The sequence below is a fragment of the Prenolepis imparis genome, unplaced genomic scaffold (assembly GCF_030444845.1).
Source record: "Prenolepis imparis isolate NDT839.2.m4 unplaced genomic scaffold, iyPreImpa1.0 SCAF_1, whole genome shotgun sequence".
Taxonomy (NCBI): domain Eukaryota; kingdom Metazoa; phylum Arthropoda; class Insecta; order Hymenoptera; family Formicidae; genus Prenolepis; species Prenolepis imparis.
This window is the reverse complement of record NW_028141159.1, coordinates 17,028,006-17,047,933: the sequence shown is the minus strand read 5'-3', so window position 1 is coordinate 17,047,933 and position 19,928 is coordinate 17,028,006. Positions and strand designations below refer to the sequence as shown.

Genomic DNA, 19,928 nt, shown 5'->3' with positions numbered 1-19,928 from the left:
TATTAACCGATATTTATTTTTACCTTCACCTAACTGCGAAATTTTTGACGAATAATTTTGAATTTTTAGCATAAATATAAATTTCGGAAGAGGGAATGCGAAGATTTTCGATTGTGCAATTTAGCGAATGACACCCCGTGTCATTCAATAAAGATTAACAAGCTACACATATGTGAACGCATATGGTCCAATAATTATGTCGACGCTCAATTGATAAATGCATTCAAGACGTGTTTAAAGCGATGGCAGAAAAAACGTTTGCATTTGTTTGTATTATGTTTGTATTATCTACGCAATAATTATCTTTGCAATCTAATTAATATCTTCGAGAGAAAAATTAAAAATTACGAATTTATACGTACAACTTAATTAGTTGAGAAATTAATCTTCAAATTTTTGCTAACATCAATAAATATAAATAGATTTTTAAAAATCGGCCAATAAAGTGACAAATAAAAATAAATATATCAATTAATAAAATAATCGATATAAATAAATTAATTAATAAATGTAATTAAGTTGAATAAAATTTCCATCTGCAACTAGCATGCAGATAATGCATATATAGTAAAGTAAAAGAAATTACTTATCTCTCGTGGCAATATAAAATAAAAACATGATTAAACAAGTTTACTCAGATCAAATTCTCGTTTTATGTTTCTAGTAATAATATCTTCGATCTTTTATTTCATCGGGGAGATCGAGATTCAATCTAACAAGATGTAATCGAACAGTTGTAAACGTATAGTTTGAAGCCACATAGTCAGTTGTGAGGATTATTGGATTACATACCTGATCGGACGTATGTTTCTTTTTCCACTGTCTGGAACACATAAGCGTGATCTTATTACTTCAGGATTGTGGTCTGTAGTCGCGTTTCGGATCTCGTTGCGCAAAGATGGAACGATGGATTGGAAAGGTGGCTGTGGTTACCGGAGCCAGTGCTGGAATCGGCGCAGCAATCGCTCGAAGTTTCGTTAAACAAGGTAAGAGCTGGAATTTTATAGATAAATGCATTAAAATTTACTTCGATCGAGAGATAGATTTGAATTTGTTTCGCAATTTATTTCAACTTGCAAGCGCGAAATAACTTATAATATCATCTGCTAATTAAAAAATAATCGCATTATATCCATAAGAAAATGAGATCTAATGCTATTCGTCCTATTTGTAAAATAATGCATTAAAAATGTTAGCAAAAAAAATATGTAATATAAAAAAAGATTAATTTTTTTCATTCTTTTTTAAAGTATTCTTACTTATTATCGCTTTATTATATTAGGTATGATAGTGGCGGGCTTCGCGAGGAGAGTGGAGAGAATTAAGGAAATTGCTGACAACTTAGAGGATTCCCCGGGAAAGCTCTATCCTATGGAATGCGACGTTACTAAGGAAGAGAGCGTAATCGCGGCTTTTGCACGGGTTAAGGATGATCTCGGACCGCTAAACGTTCTCGTGAATAGCGCCGGTATCACTAAGGAATCCTCGCTTATAGGTGCATATCAAGTTTTAACAAAATTTTACATTTAATAAAATATGATGTATCTCATGAAAAAAAAATTTTACATTTATTTTTCAACACGAAAATTATTTTGTCAGACCAATAGACAAGAATAATTATTTTTTATAGATATTAAAAACGCATTTTAAAAAATTTTGTTTCCACATGAAATGTTGGATACGTAAACGCAAGTATAATTTTTTTCGACGCGTTAGCAAAAAAATTAATATATTTTTTACAGATGGCACTTTGAACGAATGGCAGTCTGTATTCGACGTGAATGTTTTGGGACTCTGCCTCTGCACGCGCGAGGCCGTTCGTACGATGCGTGAAACGGCTGCCGAGGATGCGGTGGTGATCCACGTGAATAGTTTGGCTGCCGAAAGGATACCCTTTGTACCGGGATTTAGCGTATATCCGGGGTCGAAGCGCGCTGTCACCGGCCTCGCCCAGACCTTGCGGCACGAGCTTGGAGGGACTCGTATACGGGTCACGGTAAGAGATACTCGATATACTTAATTATGTTATTAATATATAATTTTATTATTAATACTATTATATATTAATATAATTATATATTATTAACATAATTATTATAATTACATGATAATTTTATTCTTATATGTATAGATAAGTAATATATCTTAAAATATTTGTGTTTAAAGACAATTGACAGATCTCTCTCTTTTTGTTTTTACTTACATTTTTTATTTATTACAGAACATCAGTCCCGGTTTAGTGGCGACCGATTTCATGGCCTCTTACAGCATGTTCTCTCCGGAAGCAATGGCGATGATGCCGACTTTGGATCCAAATGATGTTGCGGCAGCGGCGATTTATGTACTATCCAATCCTCCTCACGTTCTGGTATGTCATCTGTATATGCATATATGTTTCTAAAGCATTTCTTTTTTTTTCATATTGTTTGAAAGAAAATTAAAAAATTTGCAAATTAACTGAGAAAATGATTTTTCTCCTACAGATACAAGATATCGTGCTGAGACCTCTGGGCGAATCGTGGTAATCAATTTTCAAGTGAATTATATATGCATTACACAATGAATTATATATGAAATATTAATTGTAATCTAATAATCTTTTGTTTTTTACAAGAGTGGTGTCAATAAAAAGAAGCGAATTTACACTCTTCCTTTTTCTATTTCGAATCACGTAAATCAGTATGAGTTAGTATAAGAGTCATATAAGAAATATCTAGTAAAACTGAAAGAAGATTCGGAAGATTCTTGATGGCAAAGAATCGCGCACAAAGCGCTCTCGTAAGATGTTGACTTACTTTTGAATCTTTCGTTTGCGAAGATTATCACGGACTTGCACCGGCAAAGATTCATCGATGAAATGGGTTGTCAACCGACTGAGATGAAAAGATTTCTTTCTTCCACGTTCTCTGAAAATTCTGATGCAACATTCTTAGCGAAGATATCGTCTTATCATTTTCTGTAACCGAGCCTTCTTCGAAAATACAGCGCGAATTTTCGTCAGCGTATCTTTGTGTATCTCATTCTATTTTTATATTTAAAAATAGCTTTGATATCATTTAAAATTTAACATTGAATAATTAACTCTCTTATAAACGTTAACGCTATTATTTTATTTCTATTTTCATAATTCTAATACTGCCAGAAAGTATATCTAATTATTATGTCGAGTATCAAAGATGCTAAACATAGATATCTCATTAATCTTAACATTTATACAATTAATTTTTTATGTGTATCATATTACAATTTTTCCTACAATTAGTTGACAATTATGATTTTTTCATTATCTTGCGTCAACAATATAAAAATCAAAGAAAAAGAAAACGCGATATATATTCTTTATAGATGAGGTATTTAGCTTCATCGTGCATAAATTTATACGTTGTCAAACAATATATCGCTTCCTTTAATTAATTATCTTTTTTATTAATTCGTTTCGCGTTAGCAACATCGAACGATTACGCATTATCTGCGAGCAAGCGTGGCAGTAGTCTTAAATATCACCCGGAGATTTGTATGCCGAAAAAACAAGCATAATATCGGTGCAAATAATATGCAATACTCGCGCGGGTATGCATCATCCAGAAAGTATTCAAGAAAACACAATGAACTATCTAGACGTTTCTCTCTCTCTGATAGATTACGCGCGACCTCTTAATCGGCGAGAGCCACAATTTCGCGGTATAAAGAGGTGTCGTGGACGAGGTTTGGCATGCAGAAGCTTCCCAGAAGCAGTGCAAGCAGTATTTTCTCTCCTTTCTTTGTCGCGATTCTTGCTGTCGGCGCAAAATGAATCCTCTGTTGAACAAGACCGCTCTCATCACCGGCGCCTGCGACGGAATCGGCAAGGCAATCTTAGAAGAGTTGATGTCGAAGGGTCTCAAAGTCGTCGGTCTCGCCCGCGATATGAATCAGCTGAAGGTAAACATTTTTTAAACAGCTATAAACAAATTAAAAATTAACAAGCTATTAATAATTAAAAATCATATCTAAAGCTGAAAACTGAATAAAAAAATATTATATTATATAGAAGAAAAGAGAAAATGTATGAAAGTTGTTAAAATTTTGTAGTTGCTCGCGGAAGAATTAAAGGGCAAACCCGGTAAATTCTATCCCCTTCAATGCGACATGAGCCTTCAGAATGAGATCGAGGGCGCATTGGAGTGGATAGAAAAAAATTTGGGAGCTGCAGATATTTTGATAAATAACGCAGCTATCAGTCTCGATTGGTCCACCATCAGCGGCGGAATAGAGGAGCTTAAGAAGACTCTCGACATTAACTTGCTCGGTTTAACGAGTATCACCAAAGGAATTTTGCAGTTAATGAAGAATAAGGGTAAATTTTAATTGCATGTTTTTGGAGAGAAGCACGCAGATGATATTAAATAACTTATAAAAAATTATTTTTATATCGCTGACATACAAATGACATACAAATGAAATAATTGTAGGACTCGACAATGGTGCCATTATTAATATCAACGACATTTGCGGAATTAAGAGCTTGCCTCTTGCTTCCGATCGTCCTATCTCTCCAGCATATGCTGCCAGTAAGTCCGCGTTGACCGCGTTAACAGAGTCTCTTCGTTTGGAACTGGCGCAAAATGAGTCCAACATTAAAATAATCGTAAGTAACTTTAAAAATCACACGTAATAACATATTTAATTCTAAAAATAAAATAACATTTCCTAATTTTATTATTAATATCATAAAAAGTTATAATTTTAAGTTTTATGATTTTTTAATATTTCACAAAACATAGTTTGAAGATTTTCTATTCTAGTTTCTTGAAGACAATATTATAATATTTAAAGCGAAATATTGCAAAAATCATTACTTAATAATTATAACTTTTAAAATGTTTGCGAAAATAAAAAAAACACTGCAAAAAAATCTACATCAGACAAGGAAATTATTTCAGCATGCTTTCTTCGAAAGATACTCCTTAATTATGTTTCTTTTTATTTTCTCGTGTGACAGAATATTTGCCCGGGTTTGGTGGAGACCGAGCTGACCCAGCAGTGGCTGAAAGAAAATCCACGATTAGCCCTGAAACCAAAGAACGTGGCGGATGCTATTCTCTTCTCGCTGCAAACTCCGGAGAACGTGCTTATTAAGGATCTCATTATTACGCCCATTCGGGAGATTATTTAAGCAAATGCCGGACGAAATCGTTACCTACGATGAATATTGTAATATTTAGTATACATATTGAGTGGCAAATCAAATAAAGCACTTGCATTTTTCAAAAATAATATTAATTCATTAATCTCCTTAATTATAGACTTAATAATAGACTAACGCTTTATTTATAGAAAGGATACGCTTTTGTTTTGAACATACATATTTCTCAAATCTTTTATTATGTAAACGATTTATCGTTTACAAATTTTCATAATAAATGTGTTTTTTTGTAGCTTTGCACTTTTAAGAAACTTTATTGGTAACGAGTCAAATAAAAAATAGGCAATAGAAATAATTAAAATTGAAGACTCTGGTTATTGAATATTTACGAGCAATAGAGGAGTATCTGTTGTCGAAGATAATATTATCAAGAGACAAAAAAATAATCTGGACTTTTGAGTTCATAATCTACGCTTTATAAAATTTATTTCACCTGTATATTTGACAATTACTGATAATGATCCAAAATCAAGTAATAATTGAAACATATATAATAAATATTTAACACGAAAAATTTACGTTTACCGCACTTGGCTTTTAATTAGCCCGCTTCTTTATTGCTTGTAGGCTATAAAACATAATTAACATTTAAGATCACCATTTCGCCATCATGCTGAAAACATTTATATTTCTTTTGTATATATAAAAAAATGTTTGTATATATAAAAAAATTCTACAAAAACAATACATGTTCTAAACATCTTCTGCGTAATGCTGCATTTAACTGAAAATAAATAAATTTTTTACACACGTCCGAATATATGCTACGAAAAGTTGCTTGCTCACAAATAATTGAAGGTAGATTGTATAAAACAATGCCATGTGTTTACATTGACGTATTTATTTTCAATTATTCCATTTACCAGTCTAATAATTCACAAGATCTGGTATTATGTTAAGAAAAGGATTGCAAGAAAAGCAATACGTTAGGTTCTATTTAATGAAGGTGTGAAGCGATCGGTGTTATTTAGTGCCTAAATGTGAGGAATATAATCCTATATAACGTAGCACACATGATATTGTACAGAATAATAAATAAAATCAGCAGATGATAATTTTGTACATATATATATATATATATATATATATATATATATATATATATATATACACATACGATAATATGTATATATAATATATATAATACATACATAAAATTCTATATATATATATGTATATATATATATACATGTATATATATATATATACATATATAGGAATAATAATAACAATAGGAATTGTTATCAATTTCGACAATCAGGTATTTGTGGATAAATACACACTATGCGAGAACGTTATAGATTCGACGCTGTATTTGTTTTCCTTATATATTAATTATATTTCATTCGTATAACAATTAAATAGAGAAGAACGATATAACTTAAGGAAAATAAGAAAAGAAATATGTTAATTGAACAAAAAATGCAAAACTGTTATCAACTAGTTATTGCTATTGTTATAAAATTTATCTTGCATTCAAGACGAATTTCATAACAATGTGCATAAAGCTGAACACAGAAAAGATAGATTATTAATGCAAATATATTAAGACTTTTTCGAGGCACAGGCGTGTTACTAAATTGCGTTTGCCTTGTGATGACAAAAATGAAAATACGAATATAAGAATATTTTCAAAAAGAGCATGCAGAGAAATAAATATATCGATAGTATATCTCAGATATAAACTGTTTACAAATACCTTATGGCAAGCCACATCACATCCATATTTTCATCTCTCCGTGAGAAAAATGACACATCCAATCTATCTTGTTTCCCTGCTAAACACGAATCCAAATTCCGTATCCGACCTAGGAGAGAAATCCGTGAACCCTATGAAGCGCGAACGATATATCCAAATCCATATCCTTATCCTTATTGCGCATATCGTTCATCTTAATGAATTCGAGTGATCCGCTCGATACGATCCGATGAATATAGTGTAGGCAACTCTTTTATCCTTATCCAAAAATATCCGTCCATGCATACTATAATTTATCCCGTTTCCGAATCCTGTCAGCGTCCTAATCCGGACATAATCCGGAATCCTGTCCGTCGTACCATTTGTATCGAGTTCCTCTAAAACTATGGAGCCAGTTCCCGTCAAGATGACAGAGAGAGAGAGTTTGCTTTATACTCAAACGCGTACCATCCTCTTGTTTATGCCAGTTAAATCCTGAAGACTCGCACTGTGTGGATTATAATGTACGCGACGAAAAGATGTACACTCGGCGGACACGATCAGAAAAATGGCCGTAGTTATTACAAGATACATCTTTTTTCTGATAATTGAACTTTAAATCACCCGATGAATAAAATATAATATTAGGCGTGCAACAGTTTTTTCAAAGAATCACTTCCACATTTGAAATTAACACTAAATGCGAATCATTTTATATGCATACGTAATAACTGAACAAAAAAACTATTAATAAAATCGAGTCTAGTATTAAAGTCATCTGTTGCATCAATAAGAGGATAAACATCGAAAATCCATCCTCAAGGTAAATCCGAAGTAATCCGAAAAATAATCTTCTCAATTCAAGGAACTTTAAAACTATAAACAAAATCCTTCCAACAGAATCCAGTTGCAGTTGACAATCCATTACTAGTTTGACTGTTCAGATTATAAATGAATTAATAAACGCGGCATGTTTATTTATCAATTAACATTACGCAGAAATAATACGCGCTCGAAGCACTTTATCCGGATAAGCACATATAATGAGGAAGTCCCACTCTTTCGTTATGTTTCTCGTTTAAAACAGCGACACACAAAAATGTCGAGCTTCAAACTGGGATTCTATACTAGTTTAAAAAAAATATTAATGATTTTTCGCCTCCTCGTAATGGACTTGCCAACATTTCCTGATCCAGCAATCGAGAATCCTTGAACGAATCATTTTTCATCTCTCTCTCCAAAATTCTCTCCTGATCCTGAATTTCCTCTTGAAAGTATCCCATTTCGCTATTCTCATTTTCATTTATGTCTTTTAATCCTTTTATAACTTATGCTTTCCAAAACGCCATCTCATCCCAACGTCAAGCGAATGTGTATTATATCCATCCAAGAAGTAAGATCGTGTTGATTTCAGTTTTTCATTCATTGTGTTACAATCCAATCCAATATACAAAAGAAGAAAAAATACATTAGTTTCTTATATGGATGTAGATTAATGTTAGATATACAATTTATCAATGCAAATGTAATCCTTGTGAATAAAGAGATCCATACATATAATATATAGATTTTTTTTTATAACAAGAGATTTTAAACATTCCATTATCAAGGAATAAATATTCATTTGTAATATGAAATTTATAAAATAATACAAAATAAAGCAAAATCACAGGATTAATTTGCAAAAATAGGATAAAATACACGATATCAAATGTTTTCCTTTCACAAATATGCAGTTATAGGATATAATAAAAGTATTTTTAAAAATACAGTTTTAATTATACATGGTTCCGAAATGTACGAGAAAGGAAAACACGCAAACAGAGAAATGCGAAAGACAATATATCAATAATTAATAATTATTCCATCGCAATTCATATAACCGAAACGAAGTTGAAGACTCTGACATAAAATATCTACAAAATAGGAGAACCGAGTTAATTGAGAGCTAAGCGCCATAATCAAGACACAAAATAATTCTTTTTTTTTCAAATATGATTTACTAATTGATTTATTAATTATTGAAAAGACTGATGTCAAAGATATTTATTCATAAAAAAACAAAAAACAACTTGAATCTCCAAACTAACACAGAAAGTTTCCACCATGCGTATCTAACAACAATCAAGAATTTGTTTGAAGTTTAAAATTGGTGCGCGTTGTTGACATTCTAATGTTCAAAATATTAACGGGTCTTATGTTTGTTTTTTTATACTGTCATGTCACTGTTAATGTTCTACAAACAATCATTAATAAACTTTCGTTTGATTAACCGACAGTTGCTTTTCGACTCTTGTAACTCTCTGTGCCCTGTGATGAGATATATATAGCTAGTGAATTTTATTTTATATTTTGTCGATGCTTCACTGTATCGTATATATTGTTTAACAGACATTGACATTGTCTAAAAAAGAAGCCAACACAACATATGACTTCCATAACTAATTAATAAATCATTAATAAATCATCACATTTGAAGAAGAAAAATTATTCTGGGTCTTGATTACTGCGCTTTGTTCTCAAGTAATCCGTTTATCCTATTTTGTAGATATAATATATATGTGAGTCTGTCTTGTGTATCACATTTGAAAATTTTAATTTGAATACACCCAGTTAATATACCCAGATTACTCATTATATCGTATGTTTTCACACTTACAAGTATTAAAGAATTCTGAATGAGTTAGATTCTTTTGTTCTAAGAAGTAATATAAAGTAATATCCAACGCAAAATCAGAAAATGATCTATAAAACATCATTAATTAAAGATCACTCAAGTCATCATTATTAAATACACAATGTTATTTGTAAAGCCAATTAGATTGTGTATGAGAATATGATCATAGCAAGAAGAATTTTACGCCAATATAATTGTGTATATTATATAATAATAAACTCTGTCACATGCTCATATATTTTATTATAGAATATGCGCGATATATTGTCATCACTACGTATTCACGATCTGGAATTATTTTGATTCAAACAATAAATTAACGGTGTAAACAATCCTGAGGTATTTATCTGTATATAGAGAAATTATCCGTTATAGTCAATAATCTAAGTGAGAAAAAAATATTTTATATAGCGAATATAGCATATATTATTCTTTTAATTTATGAACTTTTGTTATTATTAAAGGTGCATGTAGATAGGATGTATCAAACATTGCATATCTTTTTAAGAGTACAGATTTGTAGACTTAAGAGTTAAGCTATAATATAGAAAAGTTGATTCTAAAATCCCTCGTAAACAATTTGTAACTAAAAAGTAGAATGCGCAACTTTTGTGACTGCATATTAAGCAAAAGTTACTTAACTATGTAGTATTATGATAATACAGGCAATATTAGATATATAATATCTGTTAGTTTAGCAATATACAGTATAAAAACAAACAGTACTTTCTTTAGTATAATTATCATTATTATATTAGTAATTTCAAAACTTATGATGAGAGAAAGGCATTTCTTTAGCTAAGATAAAGTATCTTAATTTAAGCCCTGTTTTATATATTATATAAATTATATATTTGCAGATAAGAGTTTGCTTATAATATATATATATAAGAATTTGGCTGTAACATATTTTATTCTTGTACACGTTTGTTGTTGTACGATAAAATTTGTTTGGTCAAATGCTATGTCAGGTAAAATATTCTTAATAAATGCATGAGGATAACTTTGATTATAAAAGGGTGTTATATATATATATAGAGAGAGAGAGAGAGAGAGAGAGAAACTACAGAAAAAATATTATATAATACATATGCAGCAGTTAAAAGCTTATAAATAAGAAAATCTTTGTTAGGCAAGTTTTAAAATATAATATTTTACTATGTAAGATTTCGAGTTTTGTATCTAAATACAAAGATTCAAATCAAGATTTTTTACAGAATACGCTGATTTCAATGCAATTACTCATGGCCACCATTTTGTATCATATATCATAGCGAAAAGTGAATCAGAGTATATTATTGTCAATTAAAAATATTCACAATAGATGTCAATGATATTAGTACTTATATTACAGCCAAGTCAAAATAGATAATAGATACGTTAAAGCTTGAAATCTAGTATTTTGCCAAGTCTCATTAATAATACTTCAAAATTGTTACACATTTCACAAGTGGTAGTGATGACAAAACAAGTTGGCAAATATGCGGAGGAATGTATTTTTAAATGTAAAAGAATAATTCTAACAATTTGGATAAAATAAACAGTCACAAGCGTTCAGAAATATATTTTTTGAAGGATAATAAAATTCAATAGAATTATTGTATTAGGCAATCAGCTTTAAAAATTCAATGTTACAAAATTCTTATTCAAGTAATGATTAAAAAGTGAAATCATTAACTTGGTTATAAGCCAAATGATAGATATAGTTACTTTAAAAGAAACAAGAAACGTAAAGAATAATTATGGCATATATATGCCACACAAATATGCTTCTCTCCAACAATTCAATGAAAATTAATTTAAACAATGTAAAGAAATTAATTTGAATTTTTTTATAAAATCTATGATCTTGGATTGGAAGAAGAACTTCTCATCGAGCAGAATTTAAATCAGCAATAATGAAACATGGTAAAGAGCAAATGTCAATATAAACCTGTACTTTGTTATCATGTGAAACACATACGTACACACTAGTCGTATGAGCGAGATCTGGAGCGAGATCTTGATCGCGAATAATTACGCCGCAACGGCGAGTAAGTAGGAGAGCCACGACGCCGCGGGCTGTAGCTACGAGAACGGCTACGGCCTCTTTCTCTGTCTTCGCTGCGTCCCCTCTCGCCACCATTATGATCTTCCTTGACACGAATGTAAGCTACTTCACCCTGAATCACGTTAAATCAAACGGTCAAAGAATATTAACAGCAAAGTACAATAATAATAGACAAGCACAAAAAGGCAAGCAGAAAAGTATGTGGAAAAATGTCATATGGTGTACATGTATATATACATTAAAATCGTTATTTCAATGTGATAGCAGCAGTAAGACATAAATTTAAGGATAACAACAGCAGATCGTACCTCGTGCGATCTAAATCGCGAATCGTCTAACTTCTTCACAGCATACTTCATGTCATCGTGCCGCAGAAATTCAACGACACCAGTACCATCTTTATAAACGTCTGCGAAGCACACATCACCGGCCTCGCGCATATGATCCTTGAGATCCTGCCAGCTTCCAGTCGGTGGCAGACCGCTTACCAATACTCTGTACTGCGATCGTCGTGCTGGAGGACCACGCCCGCGAGAGTTGCTCATCTCACCGCGGCCACCTCTCCCGCTGTCCCCAGCTCCGCGTCCACCCCGAAAATTATTGCTGGGGCCTCCACCCCGTGGAAACTCAACTCTTAATCTATAACCATCATAGTCGTAACCGTCTCTCGCGTGTACTGCATCTTCCGCATCTCTGAAAACGAATGCTTAGATTAGAAATATGCTTATTGTTAGATACAACTTTCTTTTTCTGTAAAAGCTATTATGTCATTCTTGAAAGTGGAATGCTTAATTATAAATCTGTGCACAATATAAAATTTATAAAAATAATATTTATATAATATTAAATATGATAATTAATGATAAACCTAGTACAAAAGCAAAAGAAATTATACAAAATACCAATCAAAACTATATCGTATTGAATCTTAGAATTCTATACGCAGGAAGTAAAAATAATAAATATTTTATAGATTCTTCAGACATTTTTTAAACAAGTGTTCTTCTCTGGTAAATAATGAAAGAAATGTGTCTAAGTATTTTTTTGTATGCGAAGAATCTTTTGATATCTGGGCAGAAGTAATTTTATTATTGGGGGGTTTACAAAAAATAATGGCTTTTTTTATTATTTGCGTGTAATTTAACAGTAGCCCCATTTTGATTTTTTTATAGCTCTATAAAAAAAAAATTTTTTTTATTTTTTCTTCTCTGCAATAAAATACATCGTTTTAAATTCAATGTCATACATATATAATGAAGAATTAAATAACAATATTATAATAAAAAGTGTAAATATGTATATTCATGCATAGAATTTATATGTACATATATATATATGTGTGTGTGTGTGTGTGTGTGTGTTGTACATGTGTGTGAGAGAATGATACGTCGAATTTTCGGCGTGTACAATTTTCGCTAGAAGCTCACCTTGGATCGTCAAATTCAACGAAAGCGAACGGCGGCCCTCGGCGATTTTTCAAGTCAACGAAAGTAACTTTACCGAACTTGTAGAAAAGATCTTGGATGTCCTTCGTACGGATGTCGGGTGGCAAATTTCCCACGTATATTCTACACTCGTTTCTACCGCCGTGAGACATAATATCGACTTTCTCGCCGTACTGAGGGAGTACGGTGTCCTAATATGCACCGAAGGGGAATTCTTGCGAGGTAACGTGATTTCAGAGCGAAGTAAAATCTCGTTCCGTTCTTCTGCGCGTTCTGTCGGAGAAACAAACAAAATGGAGACACCGGATAGTAGCTGATTGTGATCGACGTGAGGACGATTCGCGAAAGGGTCTTTGGACCTTGAAACTTGAAAGTGAACAAAATTCACGTCCGATTCAAAAATATCACATCACCACAATACCACACCAGAAAATCAAGGCATTTCTAAATCGATGTTCAACGGAAAATATGTATTTAATGCAGGGTTCACCCTACGTCCGATATCTAACGTATTTGTATACGTCACGATGTTCAACAGCCAATCGAAAGCTTTGTTTCTATATTCCAAACGTACTAGTTAAAATTACTAGAAAACGAGCTCTCCTATTGGATGTAGGAGTTGTCAATTTCAGCAGGCCTATTCTGTAACTTGCAACTTTTTAACGCTTGCGTTATAATTATAACGCATGATTTATTAGGTTCGGACCAATGCAATTATAAATTTTGTAGTAAATCATGCGTTATAATTATAACCCCGCAACACGGAGCGGGGGGGAGAGCGTGTGTCGATGTGCGCGGCGCGTTCGACTTTGAATTGACTTTCACGCGGCGTCGGAATTCGATCCGCGGAGTGGGGGAGCGTGGTGGGGGGCTGAGTCGGGAGGGGATGCGCGCTCCGGTGCGCCGCGTACGTGGAGCGCGCGCACCCCCCACCCCACCCCCCACCCCACCACCCACCGCGTGATCTGACATTCTAGACATTCTGACTTTGGCAGCACTGGATATAGGACGTTCGATCGTTGAACGCAGTGTTTTCGTAATAAAGGCTGTGACAGTCTATATCCGAAGTATCGGAACATAGAATGCAAGAAGGTGTAGCCAAAACGAACAAACCTTAGCGTGCCTTATAGCGTCATATTGCTCATTCTATCTTTATTCAATGAATGGATTACGTCACGCGTTTGGACATACTATTCTCTATTGGGTGTAGTTCGGTTGCAATTCGGAATTGACATGTCAAGAAGGGTGTTGTCTGTGCTCGATTAATTCTAAAAAGATTGTATTTAAAATGTGGCTCGAGCATTACGTGATACTGGTGTCCCTGTGCAGTTTTGCGTTCCTTCATATTCAGGGTACTGCATGTTTTTATTCGCGCGGAATTAATAATTATCTTATAAAATTTCGCCTGCGTATCAAAACACGCGTTAAATTGCAAATCGTTTTTCTCCTCTGTAGAATAAACTTTAATTATTCTTGAAATAATCATACCGAAGTAATATTATTTTAATTTTTCAACTATAAATTTAATTTCTTTATCTGATTTAGATTTTTAGTTCACTGCACTATTACTTTAATTATTTTATTTGCGCTGTGGAGAATATTATAGGATATAACGTATACAGTTAATGATTTGTTAATAATTAATTTTACAGGCCAACATCTCAACAACACAGTCACATGGTGTACAGTTTCCGATGGCGAACAGAATAAATGCAAAGCCTTTTCCAGGGCGATTGACCGTGAGATAGGGTCCTTTGGCTTTAGCTACTTTTCTGTACATTGCAAGCAAGCTTTCAATAAGGAAGAATGTATGACTATGCTGGATCATGAAAAGGCTCAGATAACAACATTAGATGCTGGAGAAGTCTTTATAGCTGGACGATATCATAGTCTTGTACCAATAATGCAAGAGATATATGAAAGTGGTGTGAATTATCAGTATGCTGTCGCAGTGATTAAGAAAGGCTCTTTGCAAGATGTAAATGGTTTATATGATCTTAGACACAGGAAGGCCTGTTTTGCTGGCGTTGGAACTTTAGCGGGTTGGGTTATTCCTATTAATACTGTGAGTAAAATTCATGGATTTTTCTATATATATATATATATTTTTTTTTCAAAATATATATAATAAAAAATATTTTGTTTAGCTCATGCGATATGGGGGAATGGAAGTCATTGATTGTAACAATCATGTAAAGTCGACAATTAAATACTTTGGTCCTAGTTGCGCAGTAAACTCTTTGATTGACAAATACAATCCACTTGGTAAGTTTATTATAATAGTATATAGATATATTAGTATATATATATATATATATATATTATTATATAGTATATAGAGTATAAAGATATACTTCGATATAATTTTAATAATTGTTATAATTTTCACGAATTAATTGCAGGTGATAATTCTGACCAATTGTGTAATTTGTGTATTGGCAAAGTACCTGGTGGCAAGTGCACGTATCAAGATCCTTATGCAGGATACGAAGGGGCTTTTCGATGCTTGGTCGAAGCCGGTGAAATTGCCTTCCTGGTGCACACGACTGTACAAGAGATGACTTCAACAACATTTGACTTTAGTATGCAGTCGGCAACTAATGAATTAAATCTGTAAGAAAGACAAGATGATAAAATATTATTTATTATTCAATTTTTGCTATTAGGTTCCGTGAAGAAGGAACAATTCGAACTCCTCTGCAAGGACGGTACTCGCAGATCCGTGGATGAGTATAGGATCTGTAATTGGGGTACCGTGCCATCGCGCGCGATAGTCACGTCTTCGGCGACCAATTTCGAGATTCGTCGACTGTACCAAAGATTTCTGGAGAAAACGGTTCGATTATTCCACAAGAACAAAAATGACACGAGCTTTAATCGTTTTGACAATACTCAGAGGAATTACGAAAATCGTTCGGGTTACAACAACAGAGACGAGGGTGGTTTTAATAGGGATGACTTTAATAGAGATGGCTTTAATAGAGATGGCTTTAATAGAGACGGCTTTAATAGAGACGGCTTTAATAAGGATGGCTTTAATAGGGATGGCATTAACAATCCGAACGAATATAGCACAGATAACTGGGATCGCAATGGACACGATCGAAGTTTTGGCGGTGGCGGCGGCGGATTCAACTCGTGGGAGAAACCCGCGATCAACGACACGTTCGATTATTACAATAGAGACCACACCGAATCTACGAATATACAACCGATAGAAGTGTTCGATTTGTACGAGTCAGCGCCTAGATATGGCATACAGCATAATTTAATATTTTCAGTAAGACATGGTTTTTTTCCATTTGTTTTTCATTATTTACACTTGATGTAAATATAATAATGGGTGCGCTACTCTATTCTTCCAGGATTCGGCTCGCGATTTCGTGCATCTAGCTGAAAAAGATCAAACGTACACGGGATACTTGGGAAGATCCATAGATCACATATTAGAAGTACGTCATTGCCCCGTAAATCGGATGACGTTATGCGTTACATCCGATCCGGAAATGGAAAAATGTGTGAAGATGAAGGTACAATTCATACTATACATATATATATATATATTTGACACAAAAATATTTATATCTATTTTATATCTATATTTATATCTATTTTAAGAATTATTTAAATGCATTGAGAGAATTTTAATATCCTTCACGTTTATTGCAGATTGCTTTAAAAGCTCAACTACTAAAACCAGAATTGCTTTGTCATAGAGGCCACAGCCAAATAAATTGTATGCAGGCGATACAGAGCGGGTACGTATAAAAATATGTTTAAATATACATGCATATATATTTCTTGATGAAATCAAATGCATCACCTTTTTTTTATGATAGGACTGCCGATGTAACTATGTTGGACGCCAGTGACGTTTATACCGCTGGATTACGTTTTAATCTGATTCCGTTCATATCCGAAGTATATAATCTCGGCACACCGGATTATTACGTCGTCGCTGTCGCTAAAGAGGAGGACGACAACACAGATCTGACGTATCTGAAAAACAAATACACTTGTCACACTGGTATTAACACTGCCGCGGGCTGGATCTATCCACTAGCGTATCTTATCTCTAACAAGTGGATCAGAGGCTATGGTTGCGATTCTGTGCGTGCCGCCGCCGAATACTTTAGCAAATCCTGCGTGCCAGGCGCGCTTAGTACCGAATACAATATAGGTATAAAAAAAGAATAAGGAAATTCTAATAATTTTTTTAACGATTCTAAAATTAACTAATAAAAATGGAATAATCTTTCGTACGAACGATTACATTTACAGAACTTTTCTCATCTGATTACAGGCGTGCCTTACGATAACATGTGCGACTTATGTCACGGGGTAAGCTACAGGTATTGCCGAAGAGACGCTTCCGAGGATTATTTCGGGTACACGGGCGCCTTCAGATGTCTAGTAGAAGGCGGCGGAGACGTGTCTTTTGTCAAACACACGACGGTCGCGGAAAACACTGACGGCAAGCGCAAGGAGTTCTGGGCGCGCAATACCTTTACGAAAGACTTCGAGTTGCTCTGTCCGGACGGTACGCGTCGTCGGACCACGGAGTACGAGAGTTGCAACTTGGGCAAAGTCGCCGCCAACGCTATAGTCACGCGCGGCGGTTATGGCTACAACGAGACGCAGATCAACGCGTACATAAATCTGTTCATATACGCGCAACAGTTTTACGGCCGGAAAGAGCAGGATGAGTTCAGCTTCAGCATGTACTACAGCGCGTCCCCTTATAGCGATCTCATTTTTCAGGACGCCACTCAACAGTTGATAGTCATTCCGCCGGAAAAGCGAGAATATAGCACCTATCTCGGGCCAGATTTTATGAGAGCTAGGAGAATTGTAGATTGTAACGCTGGAGCGTCAGCCCTAAGCTATTCATTGCTTGCTACGATAATTATGATAGTATTCACTTTCGCATTTGGTAGATAAGTATATTGCTATAGCACGATTTACTTACTTTTACATAAATATATTTGAATAATTCGTATTGAGAAGCCATTAAAAGGAAAACTAAAGATCTGATAAGAAATCTGATAGAATACATCTTATTATATTCACAATTGTATATTTCATCGCTAAGTTGTAAACTGAAATTTATTCTAAATATCGTTTTATATAAATATTTTATAAATATTTTACGTCTATATATATTTAACAGTACAAATGGCTGAGAGGTAGAGTTTAGATGTATTAATAAATTTCATGGCTGCCTTTGCGTCCGTCCAACGGATCGATCTATCTCTAAATGTTTCCGTCCATATACGAGAATCTTAGCGATCTGTTAATTTTAAGGATTATTGTATTTAATACTTTTATAAATTGTATATTTTATATACCGTCCACACACATTAACATTTTTATAGAAATAAATCTTTATCAAGTTTTCGATGCGTATATTATCTTATTATTCTATGCTCGATAAAATAATTGGTTTGATAAGAAAAGATTGACAAATAAGCCGCAGTAGCAGCAATTCTCTAATTCAAAAAACGCCGGAAATAGATTGTCGCACGATAACAGGAAAAATCGAAATTACAATTGAATAACGAACGTGAGAAAAAAGATCATTGCTTTGGCTTTCAAAAACTCATGTCAAATCTTAAATCTGAATCAAAATTTTTAAAGTTAATAATACTCTTAATCTAATAATTCGAATAATGTAATTTTAATTGAAATTTTTACGTGGCGCATTAAGGCATTTCTATTAATCAGAGAAAATAAAGTTTGTGTTATTAAAGAAAAAGATATAGATATCCGCGCAATTGCGATATGAATAGTGACATTAAATTAATGAAAAATAACACGTCTAAACACGAAAACCCGAAAAAAGTACATAACGCACAAATATATAAAGATAATAATACCGATGATCCGAAGGTAGTATATAATATAATTCTGAGGAATAGAAAATATACGAAAAATAACGTTAAAGTTTAAGTGGTCGCATATTTTTCAGGTAATTTGTGGGATATCTGCTGATACTCGTCGAGTATTTGACAACTTGAATCAATCTACTGAACAGAAACCGAATTCTAGTTTGGCGCCGACGTCTACGAAAAATATTAATTCAGGTAAAATCTGGCCAACAATTTTAATTTATATTATTTAAACAAATATTACATCATAATAATATATTATTATAGCTGATTTATTATTTGTTTACCTAAATCAGTTGTTAATTAACTTCGTTCTACTGTGAATTCTTATGCCATTTCCAGTATCGCACAACTATGTAAATGTCAAATTTATTTCAGCTAAACATCAGATCCGTAAATTAGTGGACAGTAAACAAGTCTCAGGGCCATTTCATCAATCTGATAAAAAGGCATTTCTTCTCGATACTTATGCCCGTATCGCCGCGACGAATAATAGGCGTTGTCCTAAACGATTGCGTGAACTTGCTAAACCGAAGAGACAAGCTCGTAGCAATCAGAATGACTCTTCAGCAAATTTCGATCTAAACTATGGTCATGCAACTAAAACTTACATGACTGAAATAAGACGTAGCTTAAAAGAATCGAAGAAGAAATAATAACTTGATTTAACAAGAAATATTCTAAATAATTTTTCAGCATTATTATTACGATTTTAAACAAATCGTAAAGAAATTTAGAGGATATTCAGAAAGATGATGATCCAAACAATGCCTGAAAAATTATAGAATTTTATAAACTACTTTTTGCGAACAACATTTAAATCTTTTTCTATGGGATATAAAATATAAAAATCTTTCTCTTTATAAAATTATGAAAAAAGTTGCCGCAATAAAGAAACTATATTTTATTATGTATATTCTTGGTATCTTTTCTGCATAGCAAGTCTCACTTTTTCCTCTCGTAACAAGAAAAATATATGACCTATATATCACTACTCGGCGAGAT

General features: G+C 33.2%; 4 protein-coding genes across 8 annotated transcripts in view; 3 read left to right on the top strand and 1 right to left on the bottom strand.

The window, feature by feature from the left end:
• Nucleotides 1-13,574, bottom strand: part of Sf2 (splicing factor 2) — a 31,638-nt gene extending 18,064 nt beyond the window's left edge. The window contains exons 1-5 of one of the 5 annotated variants that reach the window (XR_014424889.1): nt 13,018-13,570; nt 11,899-12,283; nt 2,796-11,702; nt 2,204-2,377; nt 793-993 (exon numbers count right to left, since the gene is read on the bottom strand). Coding sequence is in view for 2 of the 5 variants with exons in the window: in XM_083033357.1 (XP_082889483.1) it covers nt 11,511-11,702; nt 11,899-12,283; nt 13,018-13,187 (747 nt within the window). In the remaining 3 variants the exon portion in view is untranslated. Of the gene's footprint in view, nt 1-792; nt 994-1,546; nt 1,980-2,203; nt 2,378-2,795; nt 11,703-11,898; nt 12,284-13,017 lie in introns of those variants that run through there. The other 4 variants (XR_014424892.1, XR_014424891.1, XM_083033357.1 and 1 more) reach the window with 4 other exon arrangements.
• On the top strand, nt 851-5,155 carry LOC145936532 (uncharacterized). The gene is made up of 8 exons (XM_083038794.1): nt 851-986; nt 1,283-1,495; nt 1,743-1,996; nt 2,222-2,379; nt 3,690-3,921; nt 4,072-4,336; nt 4,452-4,627; nt 4,982-5,155. The coding sequence occupies exons 1-8, from the start codon at nt 899-901 to the stop codon at nt 5,153-5,155; spliced, it is 1,560 nt and encodes a 519-aa protein (XP_082894920.1). The 5' UTR covers nt 851-898.
• Nucleotides 13,575-14,100: 526 nt separating the features above from the next.
• On the top strand, nt 14,101-18,441 carry Tsf2 (transferrin 2). The gene is made up of 9 exons (XM_083033104.1): nt 14,101-14,387; nt 14,688-15,100; nt 15,183-15,300; nt 15,438-15,617; nt 15,702-16,315; nt 16,401-16,565; nt 16,705-16,793; nt 16,875-17,215; nt 17,339-18,441. Exons 1-9 carry the CDS (start codon nt 14,324-14,326, stop codon nt 17,974-17,976), a joined length of 2,622 nt encoding a protein of 873 aa, XP_082889230.1. The 5' UTR covers nt 14,101-14,323; the 3' UTR covers nt 17,977-18,441.
• Nucleotides 18,442-18,644: 203 nt separating this feature from the next.
• On the top strand, nt 18,645-19,652 carry LOC145933481 (uncharacterized). Its single transcript, XM_083033206.1, has 3 exons — nt 18,645-18,924; nt 19,004-19,118; nt 19,302-19,652. The coding sequence occupies exons 1-3, from the start codon at nt 18,817-18,819 to the stop codon at nt 19,577-19,579; spliced, it is 501 nt and encodes a 166-aa protein (XP_082889332.1). The 5' UTR covers nt 18,645-18,816; the 3' UTR covers nt 19,580-19,652.
• Nucleotides 19,653-19,928: the final 276 nt, after the last annotated feature.

Bases quoted from the DNA above. Each gene is read 5' to 3' on its own strand.
- LOC145936532 (XM_083038794.1), top strand. From the start codon at position 899: ATGGAACGATGGATTGGAAAGGTGGCTGTGGTTACCGGAGCCAGTGCT. The intron at 987-1,282 runs GTAAGAGCTGGA...TTATTATATTAG, and splicing joins TCGAAGTTTCGTTAAACAAG to GTATGATAGTGGCGGGCTTC. The intron at 2,380-3,689 runs GTATATGCATAT...CGCGGTATAAAG, and splicing joins CACGTTCTGGTATGTCATCT to AGGTGTCGTGGACGAGGTTT.
- Tsf2 (XM_083033104.1), top strand. From the start codon at position 14,324: ATGTGGCTCGAGCATTACGTGATACTGGTGTCCCTGTGCAGTTTTGCG. The intron at 14,388-14,687 runs GTACTGCATGTT...TTAATTTTACAG, and splicing joins TGCGTTCCTTCATATTCAGG to GCCAACATCTCAACAACACA. The intron at 16,794-16,874 runs GTACGTATAAAA...TTTTTATGATAG, and splicing joins ATGCAGGCGATACAGAGCGG to GACTGCCGATGTAACTATGT.
- LOC145933481 (XM_083033206.1), top strand. From the start codon at position 18,817: ATGAATAGTGACATTAAATTAATGAAAAATAACACGTCTAAACACGAA. The intron at 18,925-19,003 runs GTAGTATATAAT...CATATTTTTCAG, and splicing joins ATAATACCGATGATCCGAAG to GTAATTTGTGGGATATCTGC. The intron at 19,119-19,301 runs GTAAAATCTGGC...AATTTATTTCAG, and splicing joins TACGAAAAATATTAATTCAG to CTAAACATCAGATCCGTAAA.